General features: G+C 39.8%; 1 protein-coding gene across 3 annotated transcripts in view; it reads right to left on the reverse strand.

Annotated features, from left to right (window-relative positions):
- Positions 1-22,851, reverse strand: part of GPC5 (glypican 5) — a 1,164,489-nt gene that overhangs the window by 969,135 nt on the left and 172,503 nt on the right. Inside the window, exon 1 of one of the 3 annotated variants that reach the window (XM_064493032.1) lies at positions 428-1,555. The exons of the other annotated variants lie outside the window; for them this stretch is intronic. Within the exon in view, the coding sequence (XP_064349102.1) occupies positions 428-584 (157 nt within the window). The 5' untranslated portion in view covers positions 585-1,555. Of the gene's footprint in view, positions 1-427; positions 1,556-22,851 lie in introns of those variants that run through there. 3 annotated transcript variants of the gene reach the window in all.

The raw sequence follows: 22,851 nt of genomic DNA on the forward strand, positions 1-22,851 counted from the left end.
ATCTGGAATCAGTAAAGGTTAACAATGTTATTGCAGCAGAAATACCCAGCAACAAATTTAATGACTTGATATTATTTAAAACAAAATATAGTCAGTTTCAGAATCAAGAGAAAAAGAAAGCTAAAAAGGTAAGCATAATATACACATCTATTTGTAGAGAAAAATATAGGTATATTCATAATGTAGATGAGCATATATTGGTACATTTATGGAATGAGATAACAAATGTCAACTAATGCTTGGCCCGAAAACCCTCCATCTGCAGGTGAAACTGAATCAATGAGAACTAAACCTGTCAGAGTGTTAGGAATTTTATGTTCCCCAAAACGTGGGGTTTTTTAAAAATCATCTGTGGTCCTAAATCCAACACCCTGTATGATCAGGCTGAGCAACACTAGGGAGAATTCAAGAGTTTTCATCTTCTTACCTATAAAGTCAGGCCTTGACGACTGGAAGGTCCTGATGTGGAGAAACGTCCTGCATGACCTGGACACTGTAAGTCTGGCAGCAGCCCCACCTGGCAGGCTAGCCCCATCGCACAATGTCGTTCTCGTGTCCTCTCTCCCTGCCCGGTTTACCCGCATTACTCTCTGTGTTGTTAAAGCTCCAGCCTACTTAGGAGCAACAACTAATCTGTATTTGAGAAGCCATCTGAAGACTTTAAACCAGCTTAGAGTAATGACATCACAAATGGTATGTTTTGGAGAGAGAGTCCTGGCAGGAGTAAGGGAGCAGGAAGATGCTGTGGAAATAGGGGGGTGGCAATACGGTCATAACGGGGTGAGATAGGTAGGGTAGTAACAGTGAGATGCCAGGTCATAGGTCAGGGGAGCAATAACATAGAAGCAGGTGAAAACCCTCAGGATAATGACACAGACATGGAGGAAAATAATGCTAAAAGAAGTAGAATTAGAGACAAGATTTGTTATCCAATTATCTGCAGGGACTGAGAGAGATTTTGCTAATTTTGCTGTCATCTACTGCCCCAATTCCCCAATTCTCTGCAACCTTTGCATCAAAATTACTCAGGATTTGTATGTTACCTTCTCTCCAATTCTCTTTTCCATTTTTCTGTAAAACTCACTTCTGTCAGGCTCTGCCTCCATTATCCCACCAAAACAAATCCTGTACACTTCATTGGCGACCTCCATTCAGCTGCCAAATCCATTGGTGAATTTCAGTCCCCATCAGAGGTGACAAGCAGCAGCACTTGATGGCTGCTGTCTCCCTCCCTTGAATACATTTTCTTTACTTTGATTTCCAGTGCACCACTCTTTCTTGGTTTTCCTCCTGCCTCCCTGATCATTCTCCCTCAGGCTCCTTTGCTGTTTCCCCTCCTCTGCCATCTTTCTAATTTTAGAATTCCCAGGGCCCAGGCTTCCTTCCTCGTCTTTTCTCCGTCTCAATTCACTTTTAGGTGACCTCATCCAGTTTTATGGCTTTAAATACTCTGTGTGAGCCAGGGACTCCCAATTGCATATCCCCAGTCTAGACCGCTTTCCTGAATTTCAGACATGTCTAGACTACACTCAAAACAACAGCGTGGTGAAAATTCTAAAACGTTGGATGGTGTCAACTTGCTGACAAGTCTCTGATTGCTTCCCACTTCAAAGTCAAAGCAAGGTTCACAAGTCCCTGTATATCTAACCCCTCTTTACTTTTCTCACTTCCTCTCTGACTGCTCTTGCCTTCTCTCATTCCGCCCCAGCTACGTTGGCCTCCTTGCCATTCTTGAAAGACCTCAAGTACATTCTTTACAACCCATCCTCTACTCTGCCCTCTCTAGCCCTACACAGGGTGCTTTATTTTTCCTTTTGCCACAGCACATAGTCCATGATGCACTGTATAAATGGCGTGTTCATCAAGGCACTGCAATGAGCAGGACTGTCAGAAAGTGATTCAGGAGACCCACTACAAAGGGCTGAGGAGCCCCCTAATCCTGACCAGAGGGGCTGCACCTGAACTCGGGAGCCGTGGAAATTCACAGGCACGCTGGATTCTTCTCGAATGAAGGCCCAAAACTTCCCAAGGTTTCCACATGCTGGGTGTCTGGCTCTCCTAGCCAACAAGTTTACACTGCTGCCCAGATGATCTGGTGCTCAAGGAGTCCCACCAAAAGCAAATGAAATTCTTCCCATGCTCTCACAGAAAGAAGGAAGGGCAAGGGAGGCCGATGTCCCTTCAATGGAACACAGACCGATTTTACATCCAGCAGTGGTCACCGTTTGACTGCAAGGACTAGGGGACCCACACTTCTCTTGCTGACTTTGACCTGATGCTTGGTGTCCAGTGTGTCTCCACCAAGCCTGTTCTTTATCCTACATGATGATGCAGAATTTGCCCCTACTCCCCACATGAGTTGTATTTTTTGTTTAGTTTCTCTTTTTCTCAATGGAATATAAGCTCCATTTTGCTATATCCTGAGTGACAGAACAGTGCCTAGTAAACAGTAGAGATTCAAGAAATATTTGGTTAAAGAATCAAAGATGACTCAAGATTGGGGGGGGGGGCGCTACTGGGCTGGGTAGATGATGTTGTCATTAAATAAAATAGAAGAAGAAAACAAGGTTCAACAAGGAGTAATGACAACTCTTTTTCATTTAGTTTTTATAGTTCTTAGAGAGAAATTATGCCTTCCGAGAAATATTGCAATAGCCTATGCCCTCCAGATAAAACTCTAAGTACTTGAGCTAAAATTCGTAGTGATTTGGTTGACAAAGGACCAAGTGTATTAGTTAACTATTGCTGCATAACAAAATACCCTAACATTTAATGGCTGACAACCACAAGCATACAGCAGTGTCTGCTGGTCAGGAGTCAGACAGCAGCTTTGATAAGTGGTCCCAGCTGAGGCTCTACCACAAGGCTGTGATCAAGAGGTCTTCCAGGGTTGCAGTCATCTCAAAGCTCCACTTGGTGAAATCTGTTTCTAAGCTCAGCCATATAACTATGGGCAGTCCCCAGAAAAATCTGCTTCTAGGCTCACTTATGTGGGTCTCTCAACAGGGCTGCCTCACAGGAGACCAATTATACTAATGGACAATGCCCAGACCATATATATAAAAATAGAATTCTGACCCACAACCTGCAGCAATCAGTCCAGGAAGCCAAATCGTAACCTCTGCAGCAAACTGTCCGGGAAGTCAAACCACAACCTCTGTTGCAATCAGTCCAAAATGGCCAAGATGGTCAGCTTCCCTAATTTTTGCCCCCTACTTCCAGTTTGGGACCAATCAGAGAAAGCAAGTATGCTCTCCTAACCAACCCCCTAGGATGCCCCACTTCTAGTTAGTCTGTCCTCAGCTCCTCCATGCCAACAGCCTCCAATAAGGGCATCCCTGAAGCCTTCCCTTTTCTTCCCCCACAAAACTCTCCAACTCTTCTGACTGCCTTTGAGTCTCTGCCAAACTCAAGTGACAGTGACTGATTCCCTTGCTGTAGTAAGCTTTGAATAAATAACCTTTGTTCTCATTGGGACGTCTTCCACTATTTCCACATTCACAACACGGCAGCTGGCTTCTCTGAGAGTGAGAGATAGGAGAGACAGCGAAAGAGAAGACACAGGATCAAAGCCACAGTCTTTTAACCAAATCTCAGAAGTGACATTCATCCCTCCAGCCATATATTCTTTTAAATTTTGTTTTGGGGGAGGTAATCAGGTTTATTTATTTATTTTAATGGAGGTACTGGGGATTGAACCCAGGACCTCATGCATGCTAGGTATGAGCTCTACCACTGAGCTATACCCTCCCCCCTCTTTCTATTAGAACTGAGACAGTAAATCTGGCCTACACTTAAGTGGAGGGTGTGACTAGCAGGAGGTGGGGACCACTGGAGGCCCCATGAGAGACTACCTCCACACAGCCCTACCTAGCTCTGATAATGCTAGATCCAAGTTTATTTTCCATCTTAATTATAAATTTCCATTAAGATTCCTTGAACAAGACTACTCTTAACACTTGTCTGTTTTCATACATATTGTAACTCAACAGTTTTTAAATAAATGATACATCTTAGAGCATAACTGAATGAATATTCTTGAATATTCACAGACACATTTGGGCCTTTGGCTTGGTGACGTCTAAGCAGAGCTATGCTGTGTGACCAGAAGCAACCATCTGCCGAACATTCATGTTCTGAGACCAACAGTGCTCCTAGCAACTGAGAACTAACATACTGAAACCCATGAGCTTAATTTATTATTCATTGGCATCCAGAGTCTTAAACTTGTTGAATCTGAATGCCGGTGGCATGGGTTATCCACTTCATGACTGTCCTGAAAGTCCTCTCCCAGCTCCTTACTGACTTCCTCCTGACACTTCACTTCTTTTACCTTCTGATTTTTATACGGACTTGCATTTTCAATCACTGTGCTAATAAAATGGCTTTAGAAACCCATAGGTATAAAGCATTAACAATTAAAAGCCTAGCTTTTAATTTTGTGGTTGACTGAGTCATTCATTCATTCATTCATATTCATTTATTTATTTATTCAACAAATACTTCTGAGCATACAGTGGTGAATTACTATGCAGAGCTTGTGGCATAAAATTAAATAAACAAAGATTACAAATGAAAACAATTGCAGGACCTAGGATAAAGGAAAACTGCACAATGATATGCTAGCATTAAGAGGGAATGGGACCATGAAGGAAGTATTCTGGAAAGCCAGAGAAGATTTTGTCCTCCAGAAAGTGTTAGGAGCTGAGATCTAAAGATGAGAGCAGAAGGAAGAAGGATAAACAAGTTTGAAGGCTCCAAAACAGGAAGCTGTTTTGCTCATTAACAGGGCTAAGAGAATGCCTGGGGCTGGCAGAAAGTACATAGAAGGGACCATGAAGCAAGTTCTGGAGAATCAGGCTGAGGACAGACCCACAGACCTTATGCTGCTTAGCTGATAATGACAGAGATTACTTAAGAGTAATTACATTAGTTAGAAACAGTAATTAAACATGGGAGCCCATTAAACATTATTCAGATACAATAATTAAACATAGATACTATAATTAAACATAAGCTAAGAACTACAATTCAAATAGTATTACACCAGAAAGATCAATCTGGGTGCATAAATGGCTCAAAATTTTCAACCTTGGAATCAATTATCTGAATTAGTTGGCCTTATTAATTAAACTTGGAAACCATCAGGTCTTTGAAGAGAATAGATACGAGCTTTTTCCCAAAAATATCATCCTAAAAAATATAAAACCAACCAATTTGAGAGTAAGAAATATGCTATAGAGATCATCATATCAATGTTACATTTCTACTTATTATTTGGGATTCAGCTGAATTTTATCAATATTTCCTATCCTGTAGAATGTCCACCTTTCAGGAAGAATTTAAGAGACATATGAGGCGGTATAACCATGTGATCAGTGGAAACTGAAACAAGTTTTGCTTTCAGATCTGATCTTTTTCTACCTCTTTCAACTTGCTTTCTCTACTCCAGCCCATCATCAACTTAAATATATATTGACCATTTAAATTTTTAAAAATATTTTATAAACAGAGAAAGTTCCTGAAGACAATGATGTATATCCTAAATTGTTTTTAGGACATGAAAACATAGTATATTCCTCTTTTGTAAAATTAAGGTAAATAACTTATTTGAAAACATGGAAAATAGCCATAGCCCATATTGTTACTCTTTTTTGTAAAGATAGTACCATTCAAAGTATCCTCCTACATAATATATATACAAATACTTAGTTTATGTCGAAAAGGAACTAATTTCTGTATATATGCATAACTGAATCTTTCTATACCATTTATACATAATCAGTGCCCTTTAACTCGTGACTGCAATGAAACTTTGAAGTTCATCCCAACACTATACCAACTGATTTTTAACAAGTCATATAACTTAAGGAGAATGGTACTGTTTAATGGGCATTTCAGATTCAGTGTGTACCAACCTGAGTTTAACATCTTATTTCTCTACCAAAGTGACTACGTCTTGCGTCCATTTCCTGAATGTAGCGGTTTCTCCACGTGGATGGTGTGGGTAGGATGATTCTTTGCTGTGAGTGCTGCTGTGTGCGCTGTGGGACACTGAGCAGCATCGCTGGCCTCTCCCCAACAGATGCCAATAGAATTCCCAACCCACTCCAAATTGTGACAACCAAAAATACCTCCAGACATAGCCAAACGTCCCCTGGGAGGCAGAATCATCCCCACTTGAGACCCACTCACCTAACCTCTTTCTTTCAGGTTAACAGCACCAGCACGTATCCAGTTTCACAAGCAACCAGGAATGTCATCCTGAATTCCTTTCACCTCTTTCCTCTTCTCCTCCCTCCACGTGGAAGAGATAACCCTTCACCCCAGCTATTTTCCCAGTACAAGCCTTTATTACCTCGAATCAATTATAGCAGTCAATTAACTTGTCTCCCTACTTCTAACCTCACCCCTTTAACCTACCTTATTTCTCCTGCCAGTGTGATCTTTCAAAAATGCAAATCTAATACTGGTACGACCTTGCTTAAAATGTTCAGTGACTTCGCAGCATCTGCAGCAATGAGCACAGGGGTATTATACAGAGGGTACTACAAGTAAATTATCATAGTCTATACTCATTGTTATATAGATTTTATATAGTACAGGTAGCATGTTGATATATATACATATATAATGTGTTTATATACAACTTTGAGTTCCTTCTTGCTAAGCTGTATCCCACGCCTCCGTGTTTAGCTTCGTATAACCAGCACCTAGCACTATTCCTAGAATATTGCAGGTACTCAATAAATATTGGTTGCGTAAACAAACTGAATTGGTATGGCAGAGAAGACAAAGACAAGGTGATTTTTGAGATTATCCAAAAATGAGTACAAAGAAGGGAAAGTTTTGGACCAGGCATAGATCGGCCATGGGTAAGAGAGTCAAGGATACTTTAACAGAGGTTCTGAGGTTTCACCGGGGTCTTTACCAAATAACTGACATGTTTCATAATGTGGAGTTTCTCTGCTATACATTTTTGTTGTTTTAAAATACTTTTTCCAAGGCCTCACCTGTATCTCTTTATAATAAATTTCTTCGAAGAAAATCTCACTCCTACGCAACATATATTTCTCCTACTCTAGTACATTTTATGACAGGCAAGCAAGTATTGGGCCATGGTCTAATCTGTATCTCCATCCTTACTAGCGAATCTATATCTCAGTAATCATTGTTTCCATTCCTGTGATGCATTCCAGTTTTGTTTTTGTTCTGGTTATGTTGTCTTTTTTTTTTTTTTTTAATGTAAGTATAGTCAGTTACAACGTGTCCATTTCTGGTGGACAGGGTAATGTCCCCGTGATGCAAATATATACATATATTCATTTTCATATTCTTTGGTTCTACTCTTGAACAGCATTTTTTTGGTGAATTGATGCTTGCCATTTAATTCTGGGTGGTACCATGCCTGATGCCAGCAAGGCCATTCCAGAGAAATGACACGTACATCCATACACAGCATAGACAGCCAAAGCAGAGAAAAGGACATTTAATCCAGCTGTTGATTATAGTGTCCTAATTACCCAGCACTGCCTCTACTAGTGTTATTTCTGGAAAAAAGTACAAAAGACCACACTGTCTTTCAAACTAGTTAGTAAAAGTAGTGAGACGTAATAAAGACGGTGAATTTTAAAGGGGTGGGATGCAACATGGATACCAACTCTGTGGAACCCATTTCTCACTAGACACAATCTCTACAAGGTTTTTCGGTGTACAGAGATAGTTTCAGTTGTGCTTTGTGTTTATTTGGGGGCCCTAGGAAGTAAAATGCTCCTGTGCTGTTCAGTTAACAGACTTTATAATTTCTTTCTCCTGAAAAGAGAGATCCCACTGGGAGCTGAATGCTAGACAATATTTTCTCCTGACAAACTAGCAGGCGTCTGAATCAGGCAATTAACTCTACAATTGTTTTTTTAATTTTTATCTTTAGCTGACAGGTACTTTAAAAAGTTTTTTTTCTGAAGTCAAACTTGTTGCAATGTTTATCATCATTAGTGATATTGTTATCAATATTTTATATTCCACTTGGTGATAAACATACAAACAAAAAAATATTTTGTATTCCTCTTAGGAAAGCACACATTATGAAATTTACCTAATACCAAATACTTACTGGTTTTGATGTTTATCAATAGTTTAAATGTCCTAAGGGATATGTACCTTTTATTATGTAACTGTTCAATTCATTTTTGTTATAAAATGGATATATTAAATTGAAAAAGTCCTTTCAACTATATATTAATGACAGTATACACACAGATTCACTAATTATAACATAGGCACTGCTTCATGTATTTCCAGACTGCTCCAAATTGAGGGGTCAAAATTGTTCATAAACTTTAGAATGTGCTAGTGTATGTTTTCTAAGAATTGGCCTAGGAAATGACAATTACTGTATAAACCATCTGGTTTTAAATGCTCAGAACTTTTTTTAAGTTAATTTACGTTATGATGATTTTAAAATAAAAAGAACGAATGCAAACGTCAACATCACACAATCTGAAATAATCTAAATCTATGCGTAAATATTGCCACTTAGTCAATCATATGCTCATTTGCACCTGACACGTGGAGATCATTCATTCAGCCAGTCTCTGACTCAGTACTTACTAATATCCTGAAGCAAAGGAAAATCAACAAAAGTATCTGGTGCTGTGGACTGAATTTCAGTTCCGCAGAGAGAACTGAAAGGAAATCATTACAAAAACTATGTTACAGATACAGGTATAGACCTGTAAGTTCTGCTTTGAGCATATAATAAAGGAAGCAGTTGATTCTCTCTGTATGAGTGCATACAAGGAGAAAGAAGGTCAAAAATAGGCCAAGCCCTAACTGGGTTTAAGCCTTAATATTGAGGGAAAAGCACACTAAAAAAAAAAAAAAAAAAAAAAAAAAAACTATAAAAAAATAAAGAAAAAGAAATAACTGAAAATGTGAAGTCAGCCATTGTGTTGTTTATGACATGAAGTATAACTTGCAATAATATTTTTCCAAAACATTATTTCACTGCAGAAAAATTAGAAAATATAAACAAATGAAGAAAAGTATTAAAATACTCGAGTTCAACTAACAAGAGGCACTGTTGATCTAAAATGTACTCTTCCTGGTATTTTTATATATTTTTTCATAGTTCATATTACATAAATACACTGTGCCCAGTGACTGAATTTCATGACTGATATACTATAAATATCTTTCTACAACAATAATCCACAAAATAATTTTAGTAGCTGAATATTATTCCACTACACAGATGTTTCACCTTTTACCTAATCCCTTATTTAAGGATATTTATGAATGTTCCATTTTTAAAATTCAGTGAACATCTCCATACAATACCTTTGAGCATGTGTGCCTCAAAGCAGAATTTCTGGGTCAAAGTGCACAGACATTTTAAACAATATAAACACGTATCATGTTTCCCCACAAAAAGGTGATATCAATTTTCACCGTGTGTGGCCAGGAATCCAACAACACTCAGCTTAGAAAGTGAATCTGCCCCGGGAAATAGCCAACTCAAAATCTCAGGGTGCCTGTAAAATCTCAGCAAGGTGGTAAGTCACATCAGAGAGAGATCCATTAATATTTGAAGCAGAGAAATGGCTGCCTGAAGTTAAAGGGGGAGGGGGAGGATGTAGAGGAGGGATGAATTACAAAGGGATACAAGAAAACTCTGCGGTTTGGATATTTTTTGATGGATATATTCACTCCTGTGACATTGATGATGACTTCACCTTCATGTACACTTGTCAAGATGTATCAAACTGCACATTTAAAATAGATGCAGTTTATTTTATGTCAGTTATACCTTTGAGCCTTAAAAATGTAGCATCTGATATAAGATGTAATTTAATTAATTGTAAATTGTCTCTAATGCTTTAACTTCAGAAACTGATGAGCACTATTTTTAAAAGTGTGAAAAAGAGACGGGGAGGGGAAAGGAAAGAAAGTGTTTTCAATGCTGTCGCAGAAAAGGATGCTTTGACTAATAAGAACAGTACTGTGTAGAAATGCCCTTACAGTTGACCAGCAAACTATAACAGATTAATGGACACAAAGCTGTGTTTCTCTGCTTGATGGCAAGAATAACCTTGATATGCTTATTACTAGATTCCAGAGGCAAGACATCCTAAATCAGAATTCCTGGTGTAGGAAAGCCACCAGTTATCCTTCTAGTTCCCAAGTGTCTTAAGAAACATCCAAATTGCTTTACTTTAATTCACTGTCCAACAAGCAACCTTCTTCTCTGTAACTTCGTCCCAAGATGACAACTTCTCATCTGTCACCAGGAGAGTGTGACATTTAAAAACACATGTTTAGAATTCCATAATTAATATAATACATTTATTTTATAAATCAGTTTCTCTTAAGTCTGACACCCGACTGATTGATTCTGGGGGAACTAATAAAAGTTGTGTGCTTCAACATTCAAGTTAAAAAATCAAATCTCAGACAGACGGTGAAACACCCAAATTTAATCATCCTCAGAGACTCTTGCCTGCGCCATCTGAATTACAATAATATCTACAGTGACAAGTTTTCCAAGTGGATATTTTTAAAATATATGAATGGTTTTATAAATTGAAATGCCCAAAGTACACATATGGTTCAACACAGGGTGTTGGTGGAGACATTGGTGGAGGGAAGCGTGGTGCAGATGAACCGATGTGGATTCCACCATCGAAACAACTATCAGACATGCTTTCATTCAGAATGAGAGAAGACTCCATGTACCATTTAATGAGAAAAAAGGATGTCCATAATCTGAGAAGCTGAAATCACTCTTTGACCATTTCTGCACAAATTTTAAAGCCACAAGCATTCTTCTGGCTATTTCTGTTTACCTGGTGCTATGCTAAAAATCCTAACTGTTGGATAAAATTCTTTTTATAACCTTTATATATGAAGGCAGGCAGCAAACTAATAACGCACTCTCATAAAACTCTTGCCCATGTAAATCACGTCTGAGAACTCAGCCTGACACCTGAATTACTTGAATTTATATCAATGACTTACTGAATATTCAGCAATGTTAGAAATATACTCGATATTAATAATGACTTTGAAGTCTTTGCTGAAAATTGCTGGATAGAAGGCACCAACTTAAATAAAAGCTTTTTTTTTTCAATTTCATCATGAAAGTTTATAATTTCATTAAAATTAAGAAAACTTTTTTCCAATGTAGAGCAAATGGCTTTCCGCCTTCTATGTTAAACAGCTTATGAGAATTCTGTGTCACTGGCATTCACAGTTCTTTTTCTATTTGCTTTCCCTGGAGTCTTATATGCAATAGTCAGAGATAAGCATGACTATCTGCCTCCACTTTCAGATTAAATTAAAATTGTTTTATTGGTGTCACTTAAGTGAAGTTGGAAACCAAATACCTTCGTTATATTTTATATTCTCCAGGCATTTTTTTTTCCTTCCTAGTTTTTGTATCTTGACTTGTACTGTTTTGTTTTAAATTGTTCTGTTTTCATATGTAAAAGAACAAATGAAAATAGATGAGAGAGCAAGTTTAATGAAAAGATGATCATGGTATATAGACAAGAAAAATGCGTATGTTTGAAAGAGTATGATTTCTGGATAAAGTCCACACCCAAAGGTTACATACTGCATGATTGCATTTAACACTCATAAAAGGACAAAATTTTAAAGATGGAGAACAGACCAGTGTTTGGGGACAGGAACTCAGGTGGGGAGATGAATGCACCTGGAAGGGACAGAAGAGGGAGTTCCTTTGGGGTGATGGATCCGTTCTGTATCTTGATTGTGGTGGTGGTCGTCCAAACCCAAACATGAGTACGTATGAACTGCTGAAAACTGAATGTGGTCTGTAGTCCAGCTAATAGTAATGTTCCAATGTCCATCTTCTGGTTGGGCTGTTGCACTACAGTGTGTGGGGTGTCACCTTTGAAGGAAGCTAAGCAGAGTGTTGAAGAGCCTCTTTTTTTTGCAACTTTTTGCAACTTCCTGAGAGTCTACAATTATTTCAAAATAAGAAGTCTTTTTTTTTTTTTGTAAGCTAGGCACCTGGCTGTGGTCATCAAAAGCAATAAAGCTAAGTTTCTGGTGATCTGTAATCATCTGGAAAAATTCCACCCAATTTAGATGATATGTTTGGGATGATTCAAAGAAAAAGCGAAGTGGAATACACCAAAGTTCACCTGAGCCAGCACTGGGGTGGGGGTGAGGACACACACACGATTCTGCTGTCATGGTCCAAGATGCCCCTACTCAGGTAAGCACAAGGTCTCTCTGGCCGCTGATCAGCATACAGTGCTCTGCATGATACACGCTGTGGAGAGAAAAACTCGCCGGGATTCTGAACAGAAGCTCCGACTGCAGTCACTGGGCAGCCTGCAGCGTAATGCAGACTGAACAGCACTAAGGAGTCGTCAGTTCACGCCAGTTAGTGATCTCTAAGCAGAATCAGAAGAGGCAGCTGGTGGTGTGGTAACCCCAACAGCGGCTCGGCACTCCCCGTAAATGTCACACTGTACTGAATGCAAGCCTGTTGTATATTCACTAGGACCTGTGTGGCAGTTACACTCATTGCCCCGTTCTAAAGGCGTGAAACCGATCTCAGCTGTGTGAGGTGGCATGCCCACTGACAAACAGCAGTGCAAGACGGGGAGGGGGATGTCACCCCAGTGACCTTGCTCCAGAGACACTACATCATACTGAAACCAAGTCCCAGGATGGTGGACGCCTGGATGGATGAATGAATAGATGTTCAATAACTGCACGGGAAAATGAGTGCTGGTGATGCATCTGAGTGTGTGTGTGCGTGTTTTATGGTAAGACACCTGGAAGGAGACACAGCACAAAGCCAACAGTGATTATTTCTGGATGCTATTGTTATAGAGAATTTAGTTGTTTTTTCTGTTACTTTGTATTTTCTACTTTTTCATAATAAACCTATTATATTTATAAAATAAAATAATAAAAATGACTTGAACCTTAAGAGGCCTTCTGAACCACACTCTATCTCCAGCAAAACCAATTATATATATGAAGAAATTGTTGACTTTCTCACTGTTTAACATATAACAATGGCATTTTCATATTTTAGTTTTTTTATGGTATTTAATTTGCTTCTCCACTAAAAAACAAAAACAAAAACTACCTTACTGCAGTTGAAGACAGTATTATTTTGCTTTCTATGGGGAGAAAAACTGTGCCTTTCTTGAAATAAATCTTCACACTCAGCTCATAGCACTTGTGTTCCAGTGTCTAGGATCATACCTGACATAAAATCAATTTGCAATAAATGTTGGATAAATGAATGAAAAGGCTAAAGGGAAGGACCCTGAAATCCAGATAGCACCGTGCACATGACGGTAATCTTCCATCCTAGGACATAATCTCATCAAGAAGTTCAAAGGGAAGAGGATCACCATGGAGTGAATCAAAAGTTAAGGGAAGTTTCACAGAGAAGGCATCTTGAGCCAGATGGGTTCCAACAGTGGTTCAGAGTCATTCAAATTCATGATCATCACTGTATTCAGAGAACGAGATGAAAGGCCATCATTACTGGTCTCAGATTTGCTGGAGTGTGTGCCTCTTTGGTGCAAGGTTGTATAGTCCATGACATACTGTGTCATGGGATGGTTAGTTTCATGTGCAGCTTGCCTGGGTCAAGGGGTGCCCAGATATCTGGCTAAACATTATCTGTAGATGTGTCCATCAGGGTGTTTCCAGAAAAGATGGGCAGGTGAATCAGTACACTGAGTGAAGAATGGGGTCTTCTTCAGGGGGGGTGGGCATCATCCCATCTACCGAGCACCTGCACACAGTAAGGCAGGAAGGAAGACTGCTCCCTCCGCACAACTGCCTGGGTTGGGACCACAGTCGTCTTCTGCCCTCAGACTGGAAGTTCCACCACCAGCTCCTTTGCTTTCAGGCCTTTGAACTTGGACTGTAACTAACCATATCTCTAGCCCTCCTGGTTCTCCAGCTTGCAGACAGCAGATCATGGGGTTTCCCAGGCTCCACAATCACACGAACCAATTCCTCATTATCTATAGCTACACGTATGTAGATATACAGAGAGATCTCCATCCTACCAGTCCTGTTTCACTGGAGAATCCTAACCAGTACAATGAGGAAGGGTCCTCTAAGAAGCGGATGCCAAGATGAGACTACTTGCAAGGATCTTACCAGAAGTGTACCAGTGAGAGAAAATTGGGAGGGAGCCAGGAAACACTGGGAAAGCTTTCAGACTATGACGCAAGTCTCACTAGGAGTGAAGGAGGGAAGGGAAGGTTTGGGGTGGAGGCACTGTCCCAGTCTGCTGCAGCCCAAAGAAGACTCAGCAAGGCAGTCAGGGCAGCCCAGAGTCAAAGTCAGAGTCACAGAATCCCTCCCACTTCTCCAGGAGCCGGCCTGACGTTTTCCCTGCCGCACTCACTCATGGCTGACAGGGCGCAGCCCTGGAGGTGTGGCCTCGGCAGGATGTCACAGCTCAGCCCCCGGGCCCTTGGCCAGGTCAGCTCCTCGAAACTGGAGATCCTGAGGCCAATTCCCATGGCCACTATATATACACTGCAAACCTAAAAGGTTCAATGCAATAACATACTCAAAGATTACCTTTTGCTTTCAATAATGACATGAAACATCAATTTTAGTAAAAGTGTCAAACACAGAATGTTACACTCTGCTGTCAATGATGGGGTTAACCTACAGGGGCGCACTTTCTCCATGATGCAACCAGCATCTTTCCTGGACGATTTAGACGGAGGTTTCTAGCATATTTATTCTTGATATATTTACCAAATATATACCCTGCAGAGGCACACGGTAAGCACCTGCAGAGCAGAGGAAGGAACGTCATAGGTAAATTTGAGCGACACACACACACACACACTCATCACCCCAGGCTCCTTACATACCACTTCTCCCATAAATATTTTCTTTCATCACCTTGTTTTAACATCCTCTTCATTTGAACAGACAGTAATAATTTTATGGGTAAGTTACGAAAGTTTAAAAGAAACAGCATTTTCAGAATGTATGATGTGATCCCTAGTTTGAATTGCAAATGACCCCCCAATTCCTCTCGATTTTCACATCCACCTACCCACTCTCACTCACAGACATGGACACATATTTTCATGAATTTTACACATTTTTTTAGTCTGGTTTCAAATAGCATGTCTGTCCTTTTTTCAAATACCTAAAGCACATCGCCTTGCAGAGTAAATCTGGGAGTCTCCGTATAGTACACCGTGGACCAAAGGGAGCATCGACGACTTCTGTGTCTTTTATGTCTCCAATTGCTGGGCTAACAGTATGTACTCAAGAACTGCTTTACTGATTCAGAAAAACAAACACATGAAGGCATCTGTGAAGTGTTAGATCAAGAATTTTGAGTTCTTTATCTGCTTATGTCATTAAAAACATAATGTACATTTCCATCACTTAGAATAATGATTTTGGATAACTATACCTGAATGTCATTATAGTACTTGATCTTCTGATGGTAGAAATTACAGCACTAACTGAAATACAGGATTTATCTTGATGTAAAGAAATACAGAGCTGCTCTCGATGTAAATGTTACACTTAACAACAAATGTTAAAGCATATTTCCCTAAATGTTAAAAAAAAAAATTTGTTTTCATCCAGCCATAAGGAGGATTCCTTTTCCATACCAGGAATTTTTCAAGTAGGTTTAAATCAGTGTTGAAGTGCATATTTGGTGAGGAAAACCAGCTGCATATTTTAGGGAAAAATCATTTTTAATGTACTTTGCTTCAAATAACCCGAGCCATCTTTTTCCCTAATTTAGGGTTTCTGGGACACAGCTTTCACCAGCACCACTGCTGAGCTCAGCCACCTTTCTTTCATTACACGTGTGCAAAATATAACATCTGAAAGTCAAAAATTACCAATAGTCAAACCCTATTTTTATTTGTCCTTAGATGAACGGGGTGACATATTACCTACTGTTCATATGTTACCGAGTAATTTGGGCCATTTGATCACCTAGAGGTTCGATCTAGGTCAGTGCCATCCGAAGTGCAGTCCTCAGAAGGGCACCATCAACACCACCAGGGCTCCTGCTGGAAGTGCACGTGTGTGGGTCCCACACAAATTGACTGAGTCGTAGTCTCTGGGATATGGCTGAGAAGTAAATATTATAACAAGCTCTCTGGGTGAATTTTGGCAAATTTTAGCAAACCTGAAGAAACTGGAAAACTGCTGGCTCACGTGACAATGTTGGTGCTCCACAGTCACAGAAAATCAAATTTGGATGATTGATTATATTTTTCATGTGATAGCTTCAGCAGTAAGTAAACATAATCGTAGAATATAGAAACCCTTTTTCAAAAAAGTGTCACACTATCTTACACAGATTTCTAAAATCATTTTTTGCCATAAGTTCTCATGAAATAGCTATTACAGAGAGCTTAAATGGTCCAGCCGTCGGGAAGAAGGGCAGTGCCGGGGTCTTCGTACTGAGCAACACTGGTGGGATGAATCGGAATTTTAACCACAGTTAAGAAGATCAGCCTCATGGAGTCAGTGTATAAAATACTCATCAGGAGAAGCACAATGAAAGTCAAGGCCAAACTACTATGCCCAAGTGACAAACACAGAGGTCAAAATCAATGGGCAAAATCTGGGGACGTAAGGGTAAAATACAGGTTTCAAAATCAAGATAAAAATACCGAGATCAAAGACGAAGCTCTAGAGAAGGCAGGGAGATGGGGTATTGCACTAATACCAGAAGAAAGGGCTTGAGCCCCAAAGTGCCAGTTGAAAGAACATTCTCGAGCCTCCGACTCACTTGAGATGCCTCAATTCCGTCTGTCTGTCTAAACGCAAGGTCATGGAGCAAGTGAAAAGCCAGAGACACAATGCAAACTTCTCAAATCCTTCCATTCAGTCATCTTTCAACATACAAACGCACAGCTTTGTGAGAATGAAATCTGACATGTAATTAAACTTAAATCGTTTAAGTCTATCATTGACCATCAAATCTGTATGTCAATGTCTTTCTCACTTTTGAGTGAAAAGGCTTTGTGTTATCCCTTAATCAACTGTGTATTTTGAATTTTTGTCACAGTCCATTCCGTTGTTTTTGCCATGACCTTTCAAAGAGTGTCTTAATATAACAACAAATATAAATGTTATTTTAAAGCATATGGTGGGTTATTTTTCTTAAGAGAATTCCACAAATATAGGTTTGTTTCCTAATATTAGCCAGAGGTTCTAAAACATAAGACAAGTTAAAACAGCAAAAATATATCACTCTGCTGTAAAAGTATGTAAGTATATAAAGCACGAGATAAAATGGACATTGAGTCACAGAAAAATATTGATTGGTAGAGGGTGCTAAAGGTAAAAAGCTATCAAAAAAAAAGAAAACTGAAGCAGAGACCAAAGAAAAATGGAAATGAAAAGAGAAGATTAGTAGAGATTACCCAGTGCCAAGCAATACGATGAAATTATGTTTTTAAAATTCACAAGACTGACAAAATACATTAATTTATCTATAAAGATGAACTATTTTTAGAGCTGCCCAGAGTACAGGCACTGGAGCCAGGACACCTGCAATCACATGCCGATCCTGTTATCCACAGTCTATGTGACCTTGATTAGACTCCTTCATCAGTTAGTGTCAGTCAGCATCATAAAGAAGAATTGTAACACAGAAACATAACGGGGGCCACACATATAATTTTAAAGTTTCTAGTAGCCACAATAAAAGAGTGAAAAGAAATAGGTGACAATCTTACTAATATATTTTATATGGTCCATCTTGGGTCGAATTGTGTTTCCCCCAAATTTACATGTTTAACTCCTAATTCTCAGTAGCTTTTAATGTAACCTTATTTGGAAACAGGGCTGTTGGAGATAAAAGTTATATTAAGTTAGGATGAGGTTATGTGGAAGGAGACTGGGCCCTAACCCAACATGACTGGTGTTTTTACTGGAAAAGGAAATTTGGACACAGATAAGGGGACACACGAAGGATGCCACACGAAGATGAAGGCAGACAGGGGATGACACTTCTACAAGCCTAGGGATGCTAGAGTCAGCCGGCAAACCACCTGAAGCTCAGAGGGAGACACGGGAGAGACTCCTCCCCAGAGCCTTCTGAAGGAGCCAAGCCGGCCGGCATCTTGATCTCACATTTCTGGCCTCCAGAAACGTGAGGCAGTGAATTCCTGTTGTTTTATGCACTCAGTTTGTGGTACTCTGCTACAGCAGCCCTGAAAAAATGAATACAGCTCAATATAACCAAAATACCATCATTTTACTATATAACCAATATAAGTTATTATAAATGAAACATTTTACATTCTTTTTGTCAAACAAAAGACTTTCTGTCTTCAAGATCTGGTGTATGGGTTACACACTAGAACATCTTTAATCCATACTCGTTACATTTCAAGTGGTCAGTAGCACCTCAGCCACCAGAGGCTCCCACGTCGGACAGTGAGGCCTCAACCGACACCACAGGGTTAAAATTTAAATTCCACTCTTTGACCACAGAATCTGTATCATGACAGGACACGCACTCTCAAACTGACCACAGACATGTTAGTTGATGTTGGAATTACTACTTTCCAGATCACCAACCTCCAGGGCTGTTCACTCGGTCTGGCTTTACCTTTTTCTCTAGCCAGCCCACTCTGCACAACCCCGTACACCTTGCGTTTCTGCCACATCTGTCCTTACAAAACCCAATCACTGGATCCAGCCGGTCACTGCTCCCCTCCACTCCCGCCCTCAGGTCAGAGTACACTGCAGAGGCAAGAACATCACACGGCGCGAGGACTGGCGTGCTAATATTCTGCCCTCCCGCGATGCAGTCCTCGCGTCCAGGTCCCGCGTTACCGAAGGGCCAGCCAAGAGCGGCTCGTCACGCGCAGCCGTGATTCCAACTCCCTTCTTGTCGCTGAAGAACTGGGACTTGCTCTTTTTGCCCCAGACTCAACAACCTATTCAGTCCCCTAGCGCGGCCGTCCCCAGAACCCATGTGACGGCAATCGCTCTTCTGGGCTTTTACCTGCAGGCAGCATTTCCCTTTCTTCTGCTTCTGGGCCTCAGAATAAAACATGCTGCGAAGCAAAGCTCTTCCTGGAACCTGACGCCCCCTCCAATTCCTCTCCTCCTTCCGCTCTCACCCCGACGGCCACCCGCTTTTCACTTCCAGCCACACCGCCAAGTTCCACCGGTGCTTGCTGTACGCATCTTTCCAGAACTTTCTGCAGGGGTTGGCAACGCTGAATGACCACACTATCATTCTTGGAACTGTCCCTTCCTGGGCTCCTGTGCCATCACTCCTCCCCAGTTCTCCTCACGTCTCTCCACTCCCTCCTTCTGTCTCCATGGGCCACTTCTCTTCTGCTAGACCCCAAACCAAGTGTGTGTTGTGTTTTTCATCCTCAGGCCCATGGCTTCCTCACTTTATTTATACTCTTCCTCTTTCCCCCAATGATCTATTTTTTTTTAACCTTAATTATTTCTTCTGACAAACTTTATGCTATTCCACACACCTGCAGTGGGAAGGAATCAAGACAGAGGGGCTAAAGAAAAGATGAAACAAACTTCCTAAACTTAAAATATTGCCTAGTAGGAGGGGAGGGTACAGCTCAGTCATAAAGTGGATGCTTAGCATGTACGAGCTCCTGGGTTCAACCCCCAGTGCCTCCCTTAAAAAAATAAATAAAATACATAAAACCATAATTACCCCTTCCCCCCAAAAAGAGAAAATATTGCCTACTAAAATAAAATAAGGTAAAGCTTGCAGCAGTTTTTTTTAAATATACTTGCTATTGGAAAGCATGCAGAAAATGCTGTTTGTACTCATCTTTGATATAAGATGAACTCAAACTTATTTTTTTTAACCTTCTTGAATCATCATCTTTTTTCAAAGAAGAAAAGACCTCAACTTTGAGTCATTCTTTTTTCTTTTGCTGAATCTCAGCTCACCTGCAGACTAATTCATCCTAAAAGTTGACACATCATTTTTAGAAAAATTAAAGCTAAGGAAATAGAACATTTAGGCATAGATATTATCTTTTGGGTTTTTTTTTTTCATTTTTAAAACATTACTTACTTTTTAAAATAACTGTCTCTGTTTACAAAAAGATTTTTAAACTCACTCATCGATTTAGAGCTCAGCATTTAAGCAATAACTAACAAATTTAGAAATGTCCATTGTAAATCAAATAAAAAGAATAAAAGGTGTTAGAAATAGATTATTAAGGAAAAATACAAAGATTTAAAAATTAGAGGAACAGGCAAGAGGTTTTCACATCTTGTGTATCTATTAGGCTTAGTGCTGAGGTCAGATATACAAAGTTTCAGAAGCTGCGAGTCACCTGGTCCTCTAGGGGAGAGCCCCCTCTTGGACTTGCTCCAATCCACCTCAGCTATGCCTTTTACTACGTCTACCAGCCTAAAGGCAAGTGAGATTGCCTCTGGGCCCTGGCATTTCCCGATCTCTGCGTCTCGTCATGAGGTTCTCCCTTCTTTCTCTGCCTGATGGTTTACTGGAAGACTATGCTCTACTAAGGCAGGAGGTGATCCCACCAGCTGTCATCAAGTCGGTCACAGGTGGGGAGGAGGGAGGGCCCAGCTCCCCTCACAGAGGGCTTCCTGAAGAATGAGTGCAGCTCTTGTCCCAACGCAAGGTGTGCTCACTCCTCCTTGGTCTCGGGAATACAAAATCCAATTTAGGGAGCAAACCTCAATTGGACTTTTGGGGTCAAAGTCACTCCCCTCACCAGAGCAGCAGAGGTCTTCCGAATTCTCCTCCCTGGCAAGTGCTTCTTCTCACCCCCACCACCACTCTGTCTTCACCTCAGCAGTGGGGTCTTGAGTCATGGAGTTCCACTATTCTTCAATCTACATCAGTGTTTCCTGGCCCTTTTTAGCCTTTTCCCCTGTTCTGGGATATTTTTCATGCTGTTGTAGCTTTTCTTAACTGAACCACCGGTTCTTACTCCTTCCACATGGCTTCCACATCCTTCCCCCCTGCATGACTGCACAGCCTTGTCCACAGTCACCAGGCGTAAAAAAAGGTGAGTTCTGCCGTTCCTTGGGAATGTCTTCTTCCACGGAACACTGAATATTTTAAGGTCACCCACTTACATTTGACACATAAATCTCCAGCCTCAAGGATGAATTCTTCACTCATTCTTTTAGAGGAAGAGATATTTAAACAGGAACCCAGATAAAAATGTAAATACACTTACTGAAAAGCACACCTTTCCTACTCCCAAGTCTAATTTTAGCAAACTTATCTCAACCTCTGACAGTCTCCTTCATTTCCAGGTTCCCAGAAACAGGTAAGAGAGTTTCCTGTATTGTAACTGTCCCCTTCACCTGCCCACACAGAGCTCACCTTTGCCACAACATATTCAAGATGCGGCTTTCTGATTTATACTAAGGTGTCAAATCTACTTGAATAATTCACCCTATTAATTTAAATTAATAAATAAGTCACTGATAAAAGGCACATTCATTAATTAAAAAAGAAATCTTTTCAGTCAGAATTTTAGCAGCAAAACATGACACTGGGAGACAGACTTGGTACAGTATCAAAGATCATCTTGCCGCAACTGCCACACTTCTATGTTACAGTTGTGACTATAAAATGCCACTATGTGTTTATTATAATCACAGAACAAAAAGAATGATTTCATGGCATCTGAATTTGTTTCAAAAGTATATATATATGAATATATATACATATACACACACATATATGTGTGTATATATACACAAACACATATACCTATATACATATATACATATACAATGTATACATACATAAGTATATACACACATACACATACACCTGATATATATATATGTTTCTAATGAAAGCAGAACTTACATATTACAAGGTTCATAAGCCATATACTTAATTGAACACATATTTGACACAGTCATCACGTTTAATGATAAAACAATCATATCACTTCTATGAAAATCAGAAAGAAGGCAAAGAGACTTGTAAACAGTGCTGTCTTTCACACTGTAATGTAAGTGCTGCACAATGCAATTTGAAAATGAGAATAAAATAGAAGTATAAATACTGGCAAAATTGGAAAAAATGATTATTTTAATCTGCATCATTGTACAGTTTGAAAATCCCAAACAAAAAAATACAGAAGCTCTAACACTGTTCAGTGTAAAGATAAATGAATTGTATAAATCTAACAGTAACAACAACCAAAAAAGGGAATAAGCAATAAGAATGTGCAGAAACTATAATGAAGAAAACTATAAAAGTCCTGAGGGAGATAACGAAGACGCACACAAATGCACAGATACCATCTTCTTCTGGAATAGGGAGACTCTACCTTGTAAAGATGTCAGTTTCTTCCCTAAATGAAATCCATAAATTCAATGCAATCCCAAGGGGGTGGAAAATATGAAATTGACACAATAACTCTAAAGTTTATCTGCAAGTATAAACCTCTGAATACCTGGCATCAATGCGTCAGGGTGGGGAGAAGAAGACAGGCAATTCAGGAAGTACCACTGGGAAAGTAGTTACTGTCTTAGAAAATACGAAGCTGAAACTCTACCCCACAGCCTTCACTCAAACACATCCCAGAGAAATACAGCTTATAAGCATAATGCAACTATACAGTAAAAGTATTGCAGCAAATATTCAGTGGCATTTTAATTGCTAGGGGTGAAAAAACCCAGATAACACAAAGGAAAACACTGATTGGGCGAATATGTTAAGCAACAGGTGGATGTCTAAATTTAAGAAGATGTATCTGCGAAACGAATTATTAAATTGATATTCAACTTGAACAAATTTTAGGATGACAGATGTAAACAGGCAGAGAGATATCTCTGGAGAGATACACA

The sequence above is a fragment of the Camelus dromedarius genome, chromosome 13, assembly GCF_036321535.1.
Source record: "Camelus dromedarius isolate mCamDro1 chromosome 13, mCamDro1.pat, whole genome shotgun sequence".
Classification (NCBI taxonomy): domain Eukaryota; kingdom Metazoa; phylum Chordata; class Mammalia; order Artiodactyla; family Camelidae; genus Camelus; species Camelus dromedarius.